At 40.8% G+C, this 22,668-nt stretch overlaps 4 protein-coding genes across 10 annotated transcripts; 1 reads left to right on the top strand and 3 right to left on the bottom strand.

The window, feature by feature from the left end:
* On the bottom strand, nt 1-1,025 carry LOC133715665 (heat shock 22 kDa protein, mitochondrial). Its single transcript, XM_062142268.1, has 2 exons — nt 737-1,025; nt 1-644 (listed from the first exon to the last, which is right to left on the bottom strand). The coding sequence occupies exons 1-2, from the start codon at nt 951-953 to the stop codon at nt 244-246; spliced, it is 618 nt and encodes a 205-aa protein (XP_061998252.1). The 5' UTR covers nt 954-1,025; the 3' UTR covers nt 1-243.
* Nucleotides 1,026-4,978: 3,953 nt separating this feature from the next.
* On the bottom strand, nt 4,979-5,392 carry LOC133716938 (uncharacterized). Its single transcript, XM_062143573.1, has one exon. It carries the CDS (start codon nt 5,390-5,392, stop codon nt 4,979-4,981), a length of 414 nt encoding a protein of 137 aa, XP_061999557.1.
* Nucleotides 5,393-6,978: 1,586 nt separating this feature from the next.
* On the top strand, nt 6,979-15,598 carry LOC133718072 (probable LRR receptor-like serine/threonine-protein kinase At3g47570). 7 transcript variants are annotated; one of them, XM_062144876.1, is made up of 6 exons: nt 6,979-7,261; nt 7,377-7,545; nt 7,621-7,733; nt 8,311-8,384; nt 8,880-14,661; nt 14,768-15,598. In XM_062144876.1, exons 5-6 carry the CDS (start codon nt 11,949-11,951, stop codon nt 15,115-15,117), a joined length of 3,063 nt encoding a protein of 1,020 aa, XP_062000860.1. In that variant the 5' UTR covers nt 6,979-7,261; nt 7,377-7,545; nt 7,621-7,733; nt 8,311-8,384; nt 8,880-11,948; the 3' UTR covers nt 15,118-15,598. The 7 variants fall into 7 exon arrangements, 6 of the variants coding, with proteins under 6 accessions (XP_062000860.1, XP_062000859.1, XP_062000857.1 ...); XM_062144875.1 differs by having other exon boundaries at nt 8,498-14,661; XM_062144873.1 differs by having other exon boundaries at nt 8,311-8,407.
* Nucleotides 15,599-16,048: 450 nt separating this feature from the next.
* LOC133716937 (uncharacterized) lies at nt 16,049-16,462 on the bottom strand. The gene has a single exon (XM_062143572.1). It carries the CDS (start codon nt 16,460-16,462, stop codon nt 16,049-16,051), a length of 414 nt encoding a protein of 137 aa, XP_061999556.1.
* Nucleotides 16,463-22,668: the final 6,206 nt, after the last annotated feature.

Raw genomic sequence — 22,668 nt, 5'->3', positions numbered from 1 at the left:
TGTATTTATATGTAGTTCTAAATTTCTAATAAATTTACTTTTTTCAAAAACGACATTTTCTTACCCTGTATCCCCGATATATCCCCGATATTTCCAACATCTCCCTTTTTCAAAGTACCGATATATACAACGATACCGATATTTAAAACCTTGCACTTAACACTTAACACTTAACACTCATCAGTATCACAAAACGTCGACAATTATTCACACGGCCCAAAACGACGTAGCACAACCCCTACACTACTCCACCCTCACGTGAAACACGTCACTCCTCTCCTCCTCCTTAATCTTCGGCACAACCACCCTGAGCACGCCGTTCTTCATCTCCGCCTTGACGCCGTCCGTCTTGAACATCTTCTCCGGCAGCTGAATTCCGGTGGAGTACCTCCTCGGCTCTTCTTCACCGTCCACGTGTCCGCCTTCGCCTCTGATCACCAGAGTGTTCTTCTCCACCGAAACCTTCACGTCGTCTTTCCCCAGCCCCGGCATTTCGAACCGGAGATGCAGACCGTCCTCCGTCTCACGCGCGTCCCAGCCGCGGCGCGTGGCCGAGAGGAAGGGGTTCTCCGAGATCTGGTCCACCAGATTCAGCACCTGGCTCAGGTTCCGGCCCACCGAGAACGGTGGAGGAGCAAACACATCTGTAACGATAAATCAGAGCCGATCAGAACCGTAATTACCGAAAATTTAAACAAATAAACAACGGAATTGAGAAATTAAGTAGACGAGTTACCGGAGATGAAGTTGTCGAGGCGGCGAGGGAGAGAGCGATCGTGGCGGCGATAGGAGTCAAGGTCGGGTTCGTCGCTGTCATCGGAGTCGTCGTAGCGGAGGGAGACGTTGGTGTTGAAGAGTTTGGCGGTGGGGATTGGGCAGAATGCGGAGGAGGAGAGCGGTTTGGGGAGGAGATTGGAGGAGAGGAGTCGCCGGAGAGATAGGGAGGAAGCCATTGAAGCTGAGAAGCGAGCTTGGAGAGCACGAAATGAAATTAGTAGTGAGAATAGTGAGAGAGGATTCTTTGGATGTGGACCGGTTTTGGAGGTTTTTGTAGTGGTGAAAAGAGAGTGTGGAAGGCTCAGGAAGGGAAGAGAAGGTTCTGGAAGAACGTTGGGCTTGGGCTGAGACTGAAGGCTTATGTGGAATAGTAAAATATATTTTGAATTGTATGTATATCATATCATCCGGGTTCTATGGTTAAGAGTTTCCAGGTTCGACTCCTGGCGCCGGAACTATTTTTCTTTTCAAACAACCTTTATTTTTATTTATTTATTATTTTTGTTTCATGAATTACGAAGAAATTTACATCAATGTACCGATTAGAAGAGAGAAGTGTCCTAAGAGATTGTACTAGTTGTGGGTTTTGAAAGCCTATGTTGATTGATAATGAGAGCCTAATTATATGAAATTATTAGTTTTGCTTTGCTTTGCCGCTTGATGAATTATTATTTTTAACTTTTTTTTCTGTTCTCTGATGTATTAAGTCCTTTATCAGATCCAAATAGCATAGGATCATCAAGATACTTGATTCTTGAAACCAGAATGTTTTCACTTTTATACCAGTAACGGTTGAAATACAATATTTTTTACTATAATTCAATGTTTGGGTTAAAAGATGAAACCCGTTCGATTCTCTTGCTTTAGAGAAGGGACAAGCAGTAACAGGTAAGTCATAGTTATTATTATGTCCCTAACAAATTATGGTTCTTTTCATGGTCTTTTTTCAGCAACATCACTTATCAGTTTTGTTAGTTGTAAATGATTTTTGAAGGACATATTGTTAGTGTGCTTATTATAGATTTGAAATTGGTAGTATATATGGTCATTTTGTTCCTAGTTATATGGAAAAAAAAAAAAAAAAAAAAAAAAGAGTAGGATACAAGAATTGCCAAGTTAATGTCTGTCCTTATTCATGAAGTGTTATAATCACTGATGCTGGAATAAGAGGTATATATGCTAATTCTACTTGCTGGGTAAGGAGGCATTTGTTAGGTCCATAATTACTTAGTAATTATTCCTCTAATCTTGCACTTTTACTTAACCTTTGTGTATATTTGTATATATTTATTGTGTTTTCTTTATCATGCTAGAAAAATGATGGAGAAGCTTGGAAATGCCTTAAAAAGTCAACTTTAGCACATTTTCCTACTTCAGCTAGGAGAAACCAAGATAGGCAAGGAGGGAGGAGTGGCAGCCTGATCAAATGAACTCCAAATGAGCTGAAATTTTACAGAAAGATTCTAGATATTCTGAGGATCATTTATTATGAAGAGTACAAAAGCTGTTTCGGAGTGGAAGACCTTCAAAATATCCGTGCAAGTTTCTGCACTAGAAGATGAAAACTGCAAAACCGGACTTATATGATTCCGGCAGAATTTCCGGCCAAACCACGACGAACCAAGCTCTGAAATTTTACCAATATGATCTTCATACATGGAGGAGCATTTGGTATGAAGAAGTCAAATGTCAATTCTGAAGTCTTGGTGGATATTCAATTTAAGGAAGAAAGGAGAAGAAAGTGCGCAAACGGACAAAAAATGGGTCAACGGAGGTCAACGCCAGATTCCGACCATTTCCGGCCAAGTTAGCCGGCCAAGAACATGTGTGGAGGATAAGAAAGAGCTGTTGACTAGGGTTAGAGACTTTTGGTGTGAAAACTTTAAGTGTAGGTTATTTCGAAATTCAAAATTTGAGAGATGACAAGTGATCCCATTCTTACATTTTACACTTTTGTCTCCCATTTATTGCCTTATTCCCTTGCACAATGACCCTTATACCCTTAATTTATCTCCACCACCAAAATATCTATGGGCTTTCTAAGTCATTTTTATGTGGAGTCAAAGACTAGATCCATATTTTGTGCTTACACATTTGTCCATCACATCTCACCATTGATTCCTTTTTATCTCTACCCTTGATTTGAATTGCCTTTGGCTTTAAATAGCCCTTCCTCTCTCCCAAAACCGTGCATCCTCATTACTCCCCCATTTTGGAGCATCAAAATCTCTCTTTTCTCTAGTTTTAGGTTAGTTTTTCATACCTTGTACATAGTTTTTTGAGTTTTGTGTAAGAGAAAGATGTGTAGCCACTTGGGTTTCACCTAAACCAAAATTTCTACACACTTTGATCAATCACTTCTCTTGTTTCTCACACATTCAAGCCTTGTTCTTACTTTGTTCTTGAGATTTTGTGGATTTGTATAGTGATTTGGGTTCTAGAAATCGAAATCCCTATACTTTGAAGCATTTCTCTTCTCATATAGCATCTAGGAGGCAAGGGAGACATCTTGTGCTTTTAGTTTGACTCCAAAAAGAGTCAAACCCGTGGGTATATCACTTGTTCTCCACTCTTTGCTCTCTTTGATTTGTTATTTATGATGTTAATGGCTTGTAGTTGTGTAAATATGAGTTGTGAGTAGTTGGATTTGGGGTTAGGGTCAAACTTGTGTACAAAACAATGTAAATTCCTATGTTCTTTGATGTTTATGCATGTTTTGAATTTTTTGGCTACTATACTTTCATGTACCCTAAGTGTGTTTATAGATTTATCACCTAGAAGTATGCTTTAGGAAATTAATGAATCGGAAACATGAACTTGATAAACTCTTGATTATGTGATCATGTGTAGCTAAATAGGTGGTGGCTTAGCTTATTCCTACTAGAAGAACTAAGTCGCTTGAATTTCTTACCTAGAAATTAAAGCATGATGTTGTGAGTTTAGGTTCCGGAAGAAATTAGGCTCACAACGCCATAGGCCATTTAGGATCTGGAATATTTGAATGGTATAAAGGTTGTGTAATTTAACTCTGCTTCGGAAGATATTGTTAAATTGCATGACTAGTTGGTTTCTTGGTAGCTTCATCAAAGCACTAAGGGGAAATTTATCAAAGCATGTTGTTACATTAATTTTGGTTTACATTATGTGCATGAGTAAGGCTAGGTGTGATGCTTAAGTCTCTATTTCTCTCTTATATCAAACTCTCTATTTTTATTTGCTTACTTTATTTTTGTTTACTTTAATTTGCTTGCGTAAATTCTAAAATCAATCAATCCGATTCACTACTTTACCATTGTGAATATCATTCTTGATAGTTTTGGCTTCCAAAGGGCCGAGACTATTGATTTGTAAAAAGGTAGACTTGCATGTGTTTTCTAAGTTTATTTTTGCGGTAATCTAGCTAAGATAGAGTTACTCAATCCCTTGAGTACGATACTCTCACTTTCCCTTTACTAAAACTTGACCTCCTATACTTGGGAGTAGGAGACATCATACACCAAATTTGCACTTATTTTATACTCAATGATGTCCCCAACAACATTCATTAGTATTGGTAAGAGACCAAGGTTTTGGCGACTTCAGGCTCTTCGATCAAATAGCTTGAAATTCTGATTGTTGTATGAGATTGAGGTTGATTTCAATCCAACCTTTTGCATATCATAGAGAGCATCTGCATTCTCTTTTTAGTGTGATCAATAGTTGCAAAGAGTTTAAGAAATTCAAACCCGAAAACTCAATATCCGTTTCCATATGCAAAAACTGATTAACTAGTTTTATATATCTTGAGTGTCTCCTGTAAGAGATATTGATGAATATTAATGTGGCTTTTGTCTCCTGTAAGCACATTGTACTCGTCTTAACAATTCAAACGGCTTGAAATGCAATGTGTGTGTTTTCATTACAATAAACAACATCGCATCGCATGACATTTCATCGAACACATTGCCCTCAATATGAAAAGACCAACGGCAGAAAATTTGAATCCACATTGCATATTTTGGAATGTCAATTTTGGAAACCAAATAACACAAGTAATCTCAACAAAACCTCTACTTTTTCATTCATCACTTGTCAAGTCAGATACAAAAGAAAGCCCCAAAATTTCACATACCACAGAGAAAAAGCTACAATCTTTGAAGGCTTTTACAGAGCTAAGCAACCTAGCTACCTACCAACTTTGCAATTGGAACTCAACCTAGCTCTACTTCGCTCCTTTCTTCCGCTTCGGTACAACCACCGTCACCATACCATGCTTAACCTCCGCCCTAGCCTCGCCGCTCTTGCAACCCTCCGGCAGATGAACCAGGGTTTCGCAGCCGTCGCAGTCTCGGAGCTTGATGCTGACGGTGTTCTTCTCGGCATCCACGGCGACCTTGACGATTTCCTTCCCGAATCCCGGAAAGGCTCTTGTGACGGTGAAGCTGTCGTCGGAGTCTTTGATCTGAACGGCGGGGAGGGGGCCTTTGTCGTTGGGATCGTTCCGATCGGCCATGAAGATGTGGTACCTCATGGCGGCAGAGGCGGTGGTGGAGATTGATCGGGAAAGGGTGGCCGGGAAGAGGTAGTCGCCGGAGATGAGGACTCGCTTGATGGTTTGAGAGAGTGGAAACGCCATTGGAGGAGGAGCTCAGAGTGAGAGTGTGAGTCACTTGGTGAGCGAGTATGAGCAGCGTGGCATTTGTACCCGCGAAGTTTCTGGAATACAAAATTAGATATTTTCAGCCTTTTGGGCTGGTAGATGTTTGAGCTTCGTTATGTGTTAGAATCCACAATGTGCTCCAAGCCCGAATCAAATATAGCTGTCTTCTGTTTTTGTTTTGAGCACGAAATATAGTTGTCTTTAGACCAAGGGTTGTGAAATAGGTTTTCAATGTGGATAGACTTGCACACCTTGCTAGTTGAGTAGTTGTTTTGCTATTGACGATGTATGGTTAGATGAGACTCCTGCTATTATTCAGGACGTTCTCTACGAGGATATGTGTCAGTGTTCTTATGTAGCTCGGGGTTCAGGTTTTATGTCCCCCCGATGCAAAATTTTACTACTTGTTTGGACCCAAAATGAGTATTTTGGCCTGACAAGGCACGTCTTGGAGAAATTGAGCCAATGTCAGTGGCTCAAACTATATATTGTCGACAAGTTCGAAATATATATTTAGAGGCTAAATAAAGCCTACTATGGAAGCATGAAAAGTCAACTATAACACATTTTCCTACTTCGGCTAGGAGAAACCGAGCTAAACAGAAGGAGCGGCCGCCTGACCAAATGAATTCTAAATGAGCTGAAACTCTGCAGATCCATTCTAGAAAGCCCAAGAATCATTTCTTATGAAGAGTGCCAGAGATAGTTTTGAGTGGAAAGCCTTCAAACAATCAATCCAATTTTCTGCAGAAGCAAAACTGGAAAACTGGACCTGTAAGAGGTCCAGCAGCATTTCCGGCCCAACCACATGGAAATAAATTCTGAAATTTTACCACAATAATCTACATTCATGGTGTATCATTTCATATGAATAAATCGAAGGTTGAATCTGAGTTATTAGTGGAGATAAAAATTGAAGGATAAGGGAGCAGAAAATGACTTAAACCTAACATTCCATTAGTGTTTAAGTGCTTAAACCTAACATTCCATTAGTGTTTTAAGTGCTTAAACCTAACATTCCATTAATGTTTAAGTGCTAAAATCTAACTCATTATGAGTTGTTTAAGGCCAAATAGTGTTTCTTGGTAGCCTATATATAGAGGCTACAACAAGTATCAAAACACAACAACACAATTCAAAACATCTCTAAGATGATCTAAGTTCTCTCTAGAGCAACCTCTCTAAGAGCAACTCCTCTCCTTCTCTTTCTCTTATCGGTGATCACACTTGTGAGCCCCGGAAAAATGTGTTGAACTTATTGATGATCGTACGAGAAATTATTTCGCGATCTCGACAATTACCAAAGTACTCGAGAATATTTTCAGAAATTTTCATAATGTTAAATCCTCAATTTCAGAGTTGGGTAATAAAGTACACGTCACGATGAGTTCGTGGAATTTTTCGGATACCCGAGCTATTTATAACGATTTTCCGAAGTGGTGGAATTTTAGAAAATAAATTAAAGAAATAGGATTTTCTGCGGTGCAATCCTAGCCTTCCATTCCCTCCACTGCTTAATCTTAGCCGTCCATGTTAATTGGACCAATCTATTTATATAGCTTTTGATCAGTTGGAAGGACCAGAATGATCGAGAGAGAGAGAGAGAACCAGAGTTCTCCGACCCGAACGAGACCCGCGACTGGGCCTGACCGGAAAACGCTTCCCCGGCCACTTCTTCGCGGCGGATCACCGGGAAAAGCCTCGTCTCGACGTCGCCTACATCTCTGCGGTGTCGGATTGTACATGCAACGGCCCGGAACGAAGAATTGACGATTGGAAGCCCGAGCTGTCTCCGGCGAGTTCTGCAGTTCCCGGCGACTCCGGCCACCGTTTGGGCCGCCTGTGGTATGAAACCTCACCTCCTCTTCTTGGTCTACACCCCAGTACAATTAGCTTTTCAATTCGATTGAGTTTTGACGATTTGCGTTTCTGGGTTGTCATTGTTCTTCGACGCCGGTAGCTTTTCCGGCATGGCTGGGCTTTGTTTCCCACTCGACTGCATCTATAGGCGAGGACTGACCTTGATTGAGGTTAAAGTCTGGAAATTTCGAGTTGGTGACTGCCAGACCGTACTTCATCACAAGTGAGCTTCGTCGAGTTTTCCAGAAAACGTTGAGGATCAAAATAAGGTTAGTTGAGTTACTCTCGGCTTTGGTGTATTGTCATTGTTGTGACGTTGTTGATGGGTTGTTGCTTTGGTGAAGTTGAAATTTCAGAAGCTGTGCATTGGTGGACATCGATTTGGCAGTGTGTTTTTAGCCGGGTTCCGGGAAAGAGTTGAAATTAGACTTTTCACCTGCAATTTGTGCTATCGAAGGTAAATTGAAGTTCTGCACCTTTGGCACGTTTGGCATATTGGATGAACTGTGGTGTTTTGCCTAGTTTAATCGAGTTGTGCAGTTTTGGTAGTTTGTGAAATTATGGATTAAATTGGAGTGAACTGATGGATCTGTTGGTGATATTAATTGAAATAGTTGTGTTGATGAGACTTTAGATGATTGTGAAAAGTTTGGAAAAGATCAATTTCTAATTATGGGTGTCCAGAGTAAACTAGGTACACCCATATTGAGTTGAAATTATGTTGGGAAAATATTGGGTGTCCTTAGTAATTCCTTTGAATTACTACGCGACACAATGGTTAAGTAAAGTCGATTGGAAATTTATTATAACTTTCGTTGTTTGAGCATTATATGAAATGGTAATAAGCAAAGAAAGGAAAATAAGTAAAGGTTCGGTAATTTGGGTTAATTATCGAACAAGTCTCGGTTGGTCAAACATGGTCAAATTGGTCAACTCCTGGTCAAACCAGGAAAACTTAATTGTACGATTTGTAATCGTTGAGATTTCAATTATTAGTTCAATGAGATATTAACTATCAAAATGTCGGAATCTAGGATTTCCAGTTACCCGAGGAACGGAAGGTTCGTGAATCTCGGACAACGTAAAAGGTTAAAGCATCGGAATCCAGGTAGGGGACTTGGGACTCATTCGGTTAGTTGTTTTCCGTTTTGAATTAAACGTTTATGCATATTTGAGTTGCATGGTTTGGTTATTGATGGCTTGAGAGTGAGTGGAACATAGCGATTCCTTGGGCTTCGATCCCCTAAACCTCCGGAGGGGCCGTATGGACGGAATGGTGTATGACATCCACTGAGGTGTGGCACTATTTCTAGGTGATATGGCGTAAGTGGACACTCTCACTTCGCTTACCTGGTGATGATTTTATTTGAGGTAAGGCCGTGTAGTTGGTCCATGGGACTGGCCATCAGGTATTATGAATTTCTTTGAGTTTCATGCATTGGATTTTGAGTCCGAAAGATATTTAAAGTTTGTCGTTCTTTAAAGAAATGGTTTAACTTTTTCATACTGGGATCCCAAATTATTATCTTATGTGTCGGTTTTCAAACCTAGTCGGGTGAAGCCCCTACTGAGTAGCGAGGACGAAAGCTCACACCTACAACAGTGTGGTTGCAGGTACTGTGCACTGGGAACGGGATTGGAGCGGACGGAGCTGGGTGTGCATATTTCAATAGAAGTCAGGTTCTAAGTTCCAATCTTATTCCTATTCCTTAAAATTGTATTTTCGGAACTTGTCACAATTTGTTTGTTTTATGCTAAGTCCTTTATTCCTCGGTTGTTTGCACCGTTAAGTCCTGGACGAACATTTGAATTTAAAGTTTTAAAGTTTTCACCTCAATATTACTTTAAACGTTTTCGCTGTGCGGTTTACGAAAAATTATTTAATAAAATGCCTTGCGGGTTTCTGGAACGTAAATCGAACCTTCGGTTTATGTTTCGGGGTCTCGCGGCACTGTGACGTGCTCAAGCTGGTGAGGTGCAGTTTGGGGCGTTACAACACTCCTAGTCCTAGTCTTCTCAGAAGCCGACTTTCAGTGCCACCAAACCCTCTGTCAACATACTTCGGTCCTAGTCTCCTCGGGAACCGACGGTAGTGCCGCGACCAAAGAGACAACAACACAATTCAACAAACATCTCTAAGATGATCTAAGTTCTCTCTAGAGCAACCTCTCTAAGAGCAACTCCTCTCCTTCTCTTTCTCTTATCGGTGATCATACTTCTAGTCCTAGTCTTCTCAGAAGCCGACTTTCAGTGCCACCAAACCCTCTGTCAACGTGCTTCGGTCCTAGTCTCCTTGGGAGCCGATTGTAGTACCACGACCACAACGGTTATGGAACCAGCGAAGCAAGGGTAACGCCCTAGCAACCCAGCCAAGCTAAAGTCACGCTTTAGCAAGATCTCAATACTTCCCGGTGATTTCGCTCTGCTCAATCTACAATATTGAGTATCGACTTGTGAACAAGAAGAAACTTCAGCAAAGTCCTCACCACGAGGCACAAAGAATCCCACGACGAGGTTGGTGCTCTCCTCGTCTACAATCGCTTGATAGAAAGCAGGTCAAGGGACACCCCCGACGACCGCACCCGAACGGTGCTGGCACGCCCGCGCAGAAAAGAGACTGTTGACGAGCTGCAACAAAATTGGAGCCAAACACTACTATTAATATAATAAATGGAACCGGGCGTGGGGCTGAGCCTCCCAGCTAGGCTGGGTTCCAAACCCCCTATTCAAAAAAAAAAAAAAAAAGGTTTTTTAAGTTATTTATTATCGAAAATTTAATTCCTTTATATAGCACTTCTATTAAAATGAATTTCATTGATACCCGGTGATAAAGACCGCTTAAAAGACACCTTGAATGAAATTGAGAGCATAGAAGAAATATGAGTGGTTCAAATCTAGATTAAGTGCCATGGAGTTAGGACATGTGTCATGCAAATTGAGAAATATCTTCATGACTTCATCTTAGAACTCCATGGCTTGAACTAGTTGTATACTATAACTTTCAAAATGCATCTTATCTCATCTTCAAAATAACGATGTGTGATGCCTACACAACTGTGCTCTCAGCCTAATAATAATTATCACTCATCTTCCCTCACCTGTATGGTTCTATTGATCGCTCAAACTCAATTGCAAACTATCTCTTTCTCTCTCATTCGTTTGTTTATTGTAGTTTCTTTAAATAATTAATTTATCATTACGTTTAACTCGAATAGTGATTTTATATTAAGTTTGATAATAATTAAACTTGAGTCATGTTCATTTAATAGATTCTTACTATTTTACTCGAATTCATTAAACACGATTGAGTAAAAAATCATGAATTTCTTTTTCTTTTTGGTAATTTTTGCTGGTAATGTTGTGAAAAAGTCATAAAACCCAAGGCCCATATTAGATTTAAGTTTCCACGTGCCTCTCACGTGCAGTCCAGTTTCATCATCGTCATCCTATGGACTGTCACTGACTCCCCATGCCTGAAACTGCCGAGTTCAAAACATTTCGGTTACGCACTCCACCGAGTCGGAGCGAGTCAAGCCGCACGATGCGAACCCGAGTCACTGAGCCGGAGCCATGATGCTGGCTTTAGTTGTAGTTTGATTTCAAGGCTGGCCATTGATTCAAATGACTAATGCAATAGGAATAGGACCAAGTGACAGTTCACATTCTTTCTGAACATAGTTTGGATTTGAAGGATTACCAGTAAAGAGACCAGCAAATGAAATATGTTGAAAATTTGAAATGCAGATGAAATTCCTTAAAACATTGCCTGATTGGCAGAAGCATCTACAATTCCAGAGGCCGATAAGGCAAGCTGAACTGACTAGAGGGTTTCAAGCTTCCTAGTCAAATGTAGGCCGGGTAATCTAGCAACCAAGACAACAAACAACATAATATGGACATTTCATCAAACACATTACTATTTCATCGAACAACATTATACCAGTAAAGAAGTATATATGCTAATTCTACTTGCCAGCCAAGGAGACATTCATTAGTATTAGTAAAGAGGCCAAGAGTTTTGGCGATTTCTTTAGGCTCTTCAAATAGCTGGGAATTCTGGTTGTTGTATGATAAAAGATTGAGGTTGTTATCAATCTAATTCTAGTGAACATCTGCATTCTCTTGTTAGTGTGATCAACGGTTGCAAAGAGGTTGACAAATTCAAACCCGGAAACTCAATATCCGTTTCCACATGCAAAAACTGATCAAGTAAGAGGAAACAAATTTTGGGCTTCCTGCCTAGTCTCTTGAACTGATTAACTAGTTTCATATGTATTGAGTCTCTCCTACATCGCCAGTCATAATCGTATGTCTGCTAATAATGTGACATATCAACTCTGTTTTCATTTTGTGACATAATTTTCTCTACCATGGGATGGAAAATTTATGTAAGAGACTTTTCCAAGTCTTTTGTGGTGAATTTGGTCATGTACTTCCAAATCAATCGACATTGTTCGGTTCCGGTGGGAAAGCAAGAACAGTATTTATGGAAGCAAGCCAAGTCGTCTTTGGAAAAGCAAGTCAACACTGCTAGGTCGTTGTTCATTACTTCAAACTAATTTCAGTCAAGCAAAGTGTCTGATGCAGATTACCATATCTCGGATCCTATAACTTAATTTGTCAGGCCTCAAATGGAACTCACAAATCTTCACAACCCCATAACCAATTCAAAATGACCTCATCATACTTTTTTTCCAATGTACTAGCACTAATACTAGTACTAGCAATTGCTTTTTTTTGTTGCTGCAGCTCCATGGCCTCAACCATGGACAGCAATATGTTAGCACTCAGAGGAGGCAACGAGACAGATAGGCTGGCATTGCTTGCCATTAAAGCTCAAATACACCAAAATCCCAACCGGCCGGTCATGAGCTCGTGGAATAAGTCCACTCATTTTTGCAACTGGCATGGTGTCACCTGCAGCCGACGCCATCTTCAGAGGGTCATTAAGCTGAACCTAACCTCCCTGAAGTTATCCGGGTCCATATCTCCTCACATAGGAAACCTGAGCTTCCTAAGGGATCTAAGCTTCTATGATAATAGCTTCACCAAAAAAATCCCTCCAGAAATTGGGCACTTGCGGAGGTTGCGGATATTACGTCTAGAAAACAACTCACTCAGTGGTCCTATTCCTGCCAATATCTCCAATTGCTTCAAACTCATTATTCTCGATGTTTCTTACAACATGCTGGGAGGTAACATTCCTGCAGAACTTGGCTCCTTGTCTAAGCTTGAGTATCTGAGTTTGCTATTTAATAATCTAACAGGAGAGATACCTCCCTCCTTGGGTAACCTTTCTAGTCTTGGCTCACTTGATGCTTATAGTAATAACTTGGTGGGAAGTATTCCTAGTTCTCTCGGGCAACTGAAAAAATTAAAATATTTCTCATTGGAATCAAATAAGTTGTCTGGTACCATCCCTCCCTCCATCTATAACATCTCTAGTCTCCTCGGATTTATCATGGGATTTAACCAAATTCAAGGGAGCATTCCCCCATCCTTGTTCAGAACCCTTTCGAATCTCCAATATTTTTGCATTTCCGATAATCAGCTTACCGGATCACTTCCTCTGTCAATAAGCAATGCCACTAATTTAGTGGCTTTTTATGTTGAGGATAACAAACTAACAGGGCAAGTGCCAAATTTACAAAAGCTTCGTACCCTTGCGATATTCTATATTGCTGGTAATCATCTCGGAAGTGGCAGTGATGGGGACTTGAGTTTTTTCTCAGACTTGACCAATGCTACACAGTTGGTGTGTTTGGCTGCAGATACCAACAACTTCGGAGGGATGTTGCCCGCATCAGTATCCAATCTCTCAACCAACCTTGCATTTCTCGATGTTCACAAAAACCGATTACATGGAAGCATCCCTGCAGGGATAGTGAATCTGGTCAACATGAAATCATTGGCTTTGTCTGGTAACATGTTCACAGGTAACATTCCCACTGACATCGGGAAACTTTCAGGTCTTGGGAGATTGTCTTTTCAAAACAACAGATTATCAGGGAGCCTCCCATCTTCTCTAGGAAATCTGACTTCATTAGTTTATCTCGAAATGCAAGGAAATAATTTTAATGGTACCATCCCTACAAGCCTTGGGGAATGCCATTCATTGCTAGTGTTTGATCTTTCACGCAATAATCTTAGTGGCCACATACCTCCACAAGTTATTGGTGTTCCTTCTTTATCTATTTCTTTGAACTTGTCCGAAAATCGTCTCAGTGGTTCCCTTCCCTTGGAGCTAGGAGAGTTAAAAAGTCTAGGTGAGCTGGATCTCTCTAACAATATGATATCAGGAAAACTTCCTAGTAGCCTTGGCAGTTGCCTGAGTTTAGAAATCCTGCTCTTGCAAGGAAACTTCTTTGACGGCTCCATTCCTTCGGCTATGGTTTCCTTGAGAGGGATTCGAGATTTAGACCTTTCGCGCAACAATCTCTCCGGTGAAATTCCTGAATTTTTGGCAGGGTTTAGAGACTTGGAGAAACTTAACCTGTCTTTCAATGACTTTTGGGGTGCAGTACCAATTAAAGGTGTATTTAACAATGCAAGTGCTACTTCAGTTGTCGGAAACACTAGGCTCTGCGGAGGTATTTCTGATCTCCACCTTCCAAAGTGCAAGTCTAAAGAATCGACGTCTCGTAGCATGAAACTAACAATCTTATTAGTATCAGCATTCACTCTTCTTGGAATAGCTATGCTGCTGACATTTCTGTTTCTTTGTTTCTCCAAAAAGAAATGCAAAGTAACTTCATCAAGCACATTTGCGGACTCTATTTTGCAAGTGTCCTATAATACTCTCTTGAAAGCTACTGATGGCTTCTCTGCAACAAATTTGATTGGTGCGGGTAGTTTTGGGTCTGTCTACAAAGGAGTTCTCGGCGAAGATGGAGCTCAGCTTGTTGCTGTGAAGGTGTTTGACATGTTACGCCGGGGGGCTTCCAAGAGTTTCCTAGCCGAATGTGAGGCACTCCGAAATATCAGACACCGAAATCTAGTCCCGATTATAACTGCATGTTCGAGTGTTGACTTTCGTGGTAATGATTTCAAAGCTTTGGTTTACGAGTTCATGGAGAATGGGAGCTTAGAGGAGTGGCTGCATCCAACTACTGGGACAGAAGACGCACCGATGAATTTAAGTCTCGTTCAGAGGCTAGACATTGCCATTGACGTTGCTTGTGCACTGGATTATCTTCATAATCATTGCGAAACACCAATAGTTCATTGTGATCTCAAGCCGAGCAATGTTCTTTTGGACAATGACTTGACTGGACATGTTGCTGACTTTGGATTAGCTAGATTCCTCTCAAGACTAGCCAATAACGTTTCAGCAAATCAATCAAGTTCCATTGGAATAAGAGGGACTGTTGGTTATGCTGCTCCAGGTATGCACTTGTGCTATTTTGCTCTGCTATTTTTCTTGTAGCTAGGTAGTTTCACTAATGAGAGTTGCTTTGCTAACAACTGTGGTGTTTGAACTTTGAACCACAGAGTATGGAATGGGAAGTGAGTTGTCAACATATGGAGATGTCTACAGCTTCGGCATTCTCTTGTTAGAGATGTTTGCAGGGAAGAGACCCACTGACCACATGTTCGTGGACGGTTTGAACCTTCACAAGTTTGTAAAAAGGGCTTTCCCCGAGCGTGTTTCAGAGATTGCAGATTCATCACTTGTTCAAGTAGGCAAACCCAGCCAGAGCACCAATGATGCTCTTGAGGAATGCTTGAGTTCAATACTGGGAATTGGAGTTGCATGCTCTGTGGAATCCCCAACAGACCGAGAGAATATTGGTGATGCTGTATCTGAACTGAAAAGCATTCGAGCCACTCTTGTTGGATAGAAACTTTGCTATTGTTTTGTTATGGCTTTCACTGCCCTTCATGTTTTTATTTGTGCCTGCTTTCAAGTCTTGTTGCTGCTATATATGCCCGAAGAATGTTTAGGTTAATACTACATCTTGTATTTTGTGTTTGGCCTTGAACTGGAGCACTTCAGATGATCAAGTTCATTAACATTGCCTGATTGACATCGAAACATTTACAATTCAAGAGGCCGATAAGGAAGCTGAACTGATCGACTACAGGGTTATTAAGCTAACCACTTTGATATATCAATTCTGCATTTCTCTAGCATATTAATCAACTCCATTCATGGTGCTTTCTTAGCATTGGCACCGAAACATCTACAATTCCTGGAGGTCTTTAAGGCAAGATGAATAATTGACTGACTGAAGCTTTTTGGCAGTTGAATATGATGGACGTAGCGTTTTCAAGCATTCCATACGAATGTAGGCTGCAGACAATAGGCGTTTTCAAGCATATTATATTGTACTCGTCTTGAAAAGATGACAACAATTCAAACGGATTGAAATGCAATGTGTGTGATTTTCCTTCGGGTTGCACTCATCCATGAATCCATATTTGGTTTTGCTGAGTATTGTAGTAATCAAGTAAGTATTTGGCGAAAATATGCAATGTTTTATGTTACAATAAGCAACATCGCATCGCATGATATTTCATCGAACACGTTGCTTCAACACAAAAAGACCAACGGCAGAAAATTCGAATCCACATTGCATATTTTGGAATGTCAATTTTGCAAACCAAATAACACAAGTAATCTCAACAAAAGCTCTACTTTTTCATTCATCACTTGTCAAGTCAGATACAAAAGAAAGCCCCAAAATTTCAGATACCACAGAGAAAAAGCTACAATCTTTATGAGGCTTAGCAAACTACCTACCTACTTTGCAATTGGAACTCAACCTAGCTCTACTCCTCTCCTTTCTTCCGCTTCGGCACAACCACCGTCACCATACCATGCTTAACCTCCGATCTAGCCTCGCCGCTCTTGCAACCCTCCGGCAGGGGAACCAGGGTTTCGCAGCCGTCGCAGTCCCGGAGCTTGATGCTGACGGTGTTCTTCTCGACGTCCACGGCGACCTTGACGATTTCCTTCCCGAATCCCGGAAAGGCTCTCGTGACGGTGAAGCTGTCGTCGGAGTCTTTGATCTGGACGGCGGGGAGGGGGCCTTTGTCGTTGGGATCGTTCCGATCGGCCATGAAGATGTGGTACCTCATGGCGGCAGAGGCGGTGGTGGAGATTGATCGGGAAAGGGTGGCCGGGAAGAGGTGGTCCCCGGAGATGAGGACTTGCCTGAGGGTTTGAGAGAGTGGAAACGCCATTGGAGGAGGAGCTGAGAGTCACAGAGAAAGTGTGTGTCTTGGTGAGTGAGTGAGTGCAGCGTGGCATTTGTACCCGCGAAGTTTCTGGAATACAAAATTAGATATTTTCAGCCTTTTGGGCTGGTAGGTGTTTGAGCTTCGTTATGGGCTTAGAATCCACAATGTGCTCCAAACCCAAATAAAATATAGTTGTCTGTTTTGTGTTTTGAACACTAAATATAGTTGTCTTTAGACCAAGGGTGGTGAAATAGGATTTGCAAAAGAACATATATGAGAGCTCTGCCGCCAGTAAACCCTAGCCGCCCTGGCTTGGGTATTCAAGGACGCTTTGAAGCGTCGACGCCATCATTGGTCGGAGCCTGCTTCGCCAAAATTCAATGTCGAGATCTCTTGACGACTATCTTTTGGGTTCTCTGCCTCCGATTTCCTGCTGCGTTCGGGGATGCTAAGCCTGCAACTGTGAATCATACTCGAGATCGATCGCGTCTGGAGTGGGGGATTCGACCACGGGTTCGGAAGAGGAAGACCCGCGACCACCTGCGACTGGGTCGTCTTCTGGCGACGACATCGGTGGAGCGAGGCGGTGCTGGTTTGGCTGCTGATGGAGGCGGTGCTGGGTTGTGCAGACTTCACCGTGTTCTTGTTTCCTGTTGCAGGGAGTATAGACTACTGGCTATGGTGGAACATAGGGGCGGTGATTCATGGTGGTGGCACCTTGAACCCGATTCGGCTCTGGGTGCCCAGATTACTTTGGGTAGCTGTGCAAATGGATTGTCTTCGGACCCGAGTTCAAACCCGGATCTGGGTGACGTCGACGGCAGGAGTTCTCTCCTTGTGGAAGAGGTCTGATCGGCCAACGTTGATGGCGGCGCCGTCGTCATGGTGGTCTCCAGCAGAGACGCTACTTTTGGGCCTTAAGCTTGTTGGGCCTCCATCTGGGTTGGGTGCCCTAGTCAGGTCTAGTGGGGCTTGTCGCCTTGGGCAGATGGTTCAGCCTGGAGCATGGCACATTAATTCTGGGCCTGGCCCTTTTGGGTCCGGAATGACTGGTGGGTTTTTATACCCACCCTCTAGTTAGTTTTTTAATTTAAACTTGCCTATTACTATGCGTACTGTGTCATAGTTAATAGGCTCGCTTTGAATAAGTGAGCATGACATTTCGAATGAATGGTCCTATCCTATGTGTCACCGTGGTGTCTACTGCATCACAGCTTCTTGTCTATCTGTACATGGTAGCGGAATGATATGTAATGGTCATTCTGGCCTTACCGTATTAATGAAATCTATATGATTATTTGTCCAAAAAAAAAATGGTGGTGAAATAGGTTTTGTACCTTCCAGTTAGGTTGATTTCCCATCTTTATTTACTAATTTTATAATACTAATTATATTTTGAATTATTTGCAGGTTCATCATGAGTTCAAAATTCAAATTGTAAAAAAAAAGAATAAATTAATGCTTAAAAGCAATTAATTTGTTTCTATATTTAACTCAAGGGGCAAAATGGGCATGAAAATAAAAAAACAAAAGTCAATGGACCTAGATTGATAAGAAAATTACATATGGACTGCATCCATTATGAAGGAATGAAATTGGACTTATATTCAAACACCTCAAAATTTAATTCCTTTATATAGCACTTCTATTAAAATGAATTTCATTGATACCCGGTGATAAAGACCGCTTAAAAAGACACCTTGAATGAAATTGAGAGCATAGAAGAAATATGAGTGGTTCAAATCTAGATTAAGTGCCACGGAGTTAGGACATGTGTCACGCAAATTGAGAAATATCTTCATGACTTCATCTTAGAACTCCATGGCTTGAACTAGTTGTATACTATAACTTTCAAAATGCATCTTATCTCATCTTCAAAGTAACGATGTGTGATGCCTACACAACAGTGCTCTCAGCCTAATAACAATTATCACTCATCTTCCCTCTCACCTGTATAGTTCTATTGATCGCTCAAACTCAATTGCAAACTATCTCTTTCTCTCTCATTCGTTTGTTTATTGTAGTTTCTTTAAATAATTAATTTATCATTACGTTTAACTCGAATAGTGATTTTATATTAAGTTCGACAATAATTAAACTTGAGTCATGTTCATTTAATAGATTCTTACTATTTTACTCGAATTCATTAAACACGATTGAGTAAAAAATCATGAATTTCTTTTTCTTTTTGGTAATTTTTGCTGGTAATGTTGTGAAAAGTCGTAAACACAAGGCCCATATTAGATTTAAGTTTCCACGTGCCTCTCACGTGCAGTCCAGTTTCATCATCATCATCCTATGGACTTCCCATGCCTGAAACTGCCGAGTTTAAAACATTTCAGTTACGCAGTCCACCGAGTCGGAGCGAGTCAAGCCGCACGATCCGAACCCGAGTCACTGAGCCGGAACCATGATGCTGGCTTTAGTTGTAGTTTGATTTCAAGGCTGGCCATTGATTCAAATGACTAATGCAATAGGAATAGGACCAAGTGACAGTTCACATTCTTTCTGAACATAGTTTGGATTTGAAGGATTACCAGTAAAGAGACCAGCAAAGGAAATATGTTGAAAATTTGAAATGTAGATGAAATTCTTTAAAACATTGCCTGATTGGCAGAAGCATCTACAATTCCAGAGGCCGATAAGGCAAGCTGAACTGAATAGAGGGTTTCAAGCTTCCTAGTCAAATGTAGGCCGGGTAATCTAGCAACCAAGGCAACAAACAACAAAATATGGACATTTCATTATACACATTACTATTTCATCGAACAACATTATACCAGTAAAGAAGTCTATATGCTAATTCTACTTGCCACCCAAGAAGACATTCATTAGTATTAGTATTTAGTAAAGAGGCCAAGAGTTTTGGCGATTTCTTTAGGCTCTTCAAATAGCTGGGAATTCTGGTTGTTGTATGATAAAGATTGAGGTTGATATCAATCTAATTCTAGTGAGCATCTGCATTCTCTTTTTAGTGCGATCAACGGTTACAAAGAGGTTGACAAATTCAAACCCGGCAACTCAATATTCGTTTCCATATGCAAAAACTGATCAATTAAAGAAAAATATTTTGGGCTTCCTGCCAAGTCTCTCGAACTGATTAACTAGTTTCATATGTCTTGAAATACCATGGGACATATGAACTCTGTTTCGTAGGTCTGCTAATAGTGTGACATATGAACTCTGTTTTCATTTTGTGACATAATTTTCTCTACCATGGGATGGAAAATTTATGCAAGAGACTTTTCCAAGTCTTTTGTGGTGCATTTGGTCATGTACTTCCAAATCAATCGACATTGTTCCGTTGGAAAGGCAAGAACAGTATTTTTGGAAGCAAGCCAAGTCGTCTTTGCAAAAGACGGTTAACACTGCTAGGTTGTTCATTACTTCAAACTAATTTCAGCCAAGCAAAGTGTCTGATGCAGATTACCACATCCAATCCTATAAGTTAATTTGTCAGGCCTCAAATGGAACTCACATATCTTCACAACCCCATAACCAATTCAAAATGACCTCATCATACTTTCTTTCCAATGTACTAGCACTAATACTAGTACTAGCAATAGCTTTTGTTTGCTGCTGCAACTCCATGGCCTCAACCATGGACAGCAATAGGTTAGCACTCAGAGGAGGCAACGAGACAGATAGGCTGGCATTGCTTTCCATTAAAGCTCAAATACACCAGAGGCCGATAAGGGAAGCTGAACTGATCGACTACAAGGTTATCAAGAGGCCGATAAGGCAAGCTGAACTGATCGACTACAAGGTTATCAAGCTATTCAGTCGAATTTTAGGCTGGATAATCTCTATATTTTGAGCAATAATCAACATTAAATGGACATTTCATTGAACACATTGCACTTAACATGAAAAGACTACAACAATCTAATGGCAGTATCCAAGTAACCAAATCCATGAAGTGGGCGAAAATACTGAAATTGTAGTATCACCCTGCAACCAAATAACACTATCTACTCTGCAACCAAGTAACAGTATTCATTTACCACAATGATTCGGTTTAAAAGATGAAACCATTTGATTTAATATAGATGTATACTTTGTGGGCTCAAATTTAGAGTGTGCTGTAACATCTGAATATTTTTCGAGCAAAGAACTGCATATTCACTATTAACGGACTTGTGACTAAAATATAAATAATTTAGTGATCTAATATTGCAAGAATCTACTGTAGCTCATCCCTAAAATTCGGATTTTAGTTTCCAGGTTCGACTCCTGGCATCGGATTGTTTTTTAAAAGTACCGGTCATCATTTTTAAAAGTAATGTTCTGGAGCATAAATGTAATCTCCAAACATCTAAAATTCCTGGAGGCCTTTAAGGCATGATGAATTGACTGACTGAAGCTTTTTGGCATTCCATACCAATGTAGGCTGCAGACAATAGGCATATTGTACTCGTCTTGAAAAGATGACAACAATTCAAACGGCTTGAAATGCAATGTGTGTACGTGATTTCATTTCAGGTTGCACTAATCCATGAATCCTTAATTGGCTTTGCTAAGTATTGTGGTAATCAAGTAAGTATTCGGCGAAAGTATGCAATGTGTTTCATAAACAATAAACAACATCACATTGACATTTCATCAAACACTACTACCCTCTCCACTCGAAAAGACCAACAACAAATCAAACCCCCACCTTTCTTAGAATTGGCAAAATCATCAGATGGTAATAGTCAATTTTAGAAACCAAATAACACAAGTAATCTCAACAAAAGTTCTACTTTTTCATTCATCACTTGTCAAGTCAGATACAAAAGAAAGCCCCAAAATTTCACATACCGGCCATGCACAGAGAAAAAGCTACACTATTTGAAGGCAGGCTTTTACAGAGCTTAGCAAACTACCTACCTACTTTGCAATTGGAACTCAACCCAGCTCTACTCTCCTTTCTTCCGCTTCGGCACAACCACCGTCACCATACCATGCTTAACCTCCGCCCTAGCCTCGCCGCTCTTGCAACCCTCCGGCAGAGGAACCAGGGTTTCGCAGCCGTCGCAGTCTTTGATCTGGACGGCGGGGAGGGGGCCTTTGTCGTTGGGATCGTTTCGATCGGCCATGAAGATGTGGTACCTCATGGCGGCAGAGGCGGTGGTGGAGATTGATCGGGAAACGGTTCCCGGGAAGAGGTGGTCGCCGGAGATGAGGACTCGCTTGAGGGTTTGAGAGAGTGGAAACGCCATTGGAGGAGGAGCCGAGAGAGCAAAGAAAGTGTGTGTCTTGGTGAGTGAGTGAGCGAGCGAGCGACTCTGGCATTTTGTACCCGCGAAGTTTCTGGAATACGAAATTAGATATTTTCAGCCTTTTGGGCTGGTGGATCTTTGGGCTTCGTTATGGGCTGGAATCCACATTGTGCTCCAAACCCGAATGAAATATAGTTGTCTTTACTCTTTTTTTTTTTTTTTTTGAAGAAGTCTTTACTCTTTAGATAAGGGGAGGTGAAATAGGTTTTCAAGTGTAACTTAATATTTCCTTAATGCAGTACTTCTTTTAAAGTGAATTTCATTGACACTTAGTAGTAAAAAGTAAAAACTACTCAAAAAGATATCTCCAATGAAATTGGAAGGACCAAAGAACTATGAGCGGTTGAAATCTAAACTAATTGTTTACCGATTTAGGACATGCGTTACCCTATTAGCACGACGATTTACATGAGTTGCATGGAAGTTTGGATACTGAGATAATAAAAATGTAATCTCTTTAATCACAAAACCTAGCTGAGAAAGATATTCATCTCGAACTCGATAGCTTGAAGTCTTGAACTAGTTGTAGACAGTAACTTTCAAACTGTATCTTATCTCATCTTCGAAGTAACGACGTATGACACCTAGGCAACTGTGCTCTCAACCCTATAACAATTATCATTTCCATTCCCTCACGTCTAACGCTCTATTGATCACTCATACTCGATGACAAACCATCTCTTCCCTCTCATTCATTTGTCTGTTGTAATTTCTTTAAATAGTTCATTTTGTCATTGCTTTTACTTTGAATAGTGATTTCATATTAAGATAGACAATAATTTAACTTGAGTCATGTAATAATTGATTCTTACTATTCACTCTGAATTCATTAAGCCCGAATTTACTAAGCACAACTCAGTAAAAAATTAATCTACGACATGGATTTCTTTTTCTTTTTCTTTAAGTTTCCACGTGCCTCTCACGTGCAGTTCAGTTTCATCATCGTCA

The sequence above is a fragment of the Rosa rugosa genome, chromosome 6, assembly GCF_958449725.1.
Source record: "Rosa rugosa chromosome 6, drRosRugo1.1, whole genome shotgun sequence".
In the NCBI taxonomy this organism is placed as follows: Eukaryota; Viridiplantae; Streptophyta; class Magnoliopsida; order Rosales; family Rosaceae; genus Rosa; species Rosa rugosa.
Note: the sequence above shows the minus strand (reverse complement) of the source record. Positions and strands in the feature narration are given on the sequence as shown.

Bases quoted from the DNA above. Each gene is read 5' to 3' on its own strand.
- LOC133715665 (XM_062142268.1), bottom strand. From the start codon at position 953: ATGGCTTCCTCCCTATCTCTCCGGCGACTCCTCTCCTCCAATCTCCTC. The intron at 645-736 runs GTAACTCGTCTA...TTATCGTTACAG, and splicing joins CCTCGACAACTTCATCTCCG to ATGTGTTTGCTCCTCCACCG.
- LOC133716938 (XM_062143573.1), bottom strand. From the start codon at position 5,392: ATGGCGTTTCCACTCTCTCAAACCATCAAGCGAGTCCTCATCTCCGGC.
- LOC133718072 (XM_062144870.1), top strand. From the start codon at position 11,949: ATGACCTCATCATACTTTTTTTCCAATGTACTAGCACTAATACTAGTA. The intron at 14,662-14,767 runs GTATGCACTTGT...TTTGAACCACAG, and splicing joins TGTTGGTTATGCTGCTCCAG to AGTATGGAATGGGAAGTGAG.
- LOC133716937 (XM_062143572.1), bottom strand. From the start codon at position 16,462: ATGGCGTTTCCACTCTCTCAAACCCTCAGGCAAGTCCTCATCTCCGGG.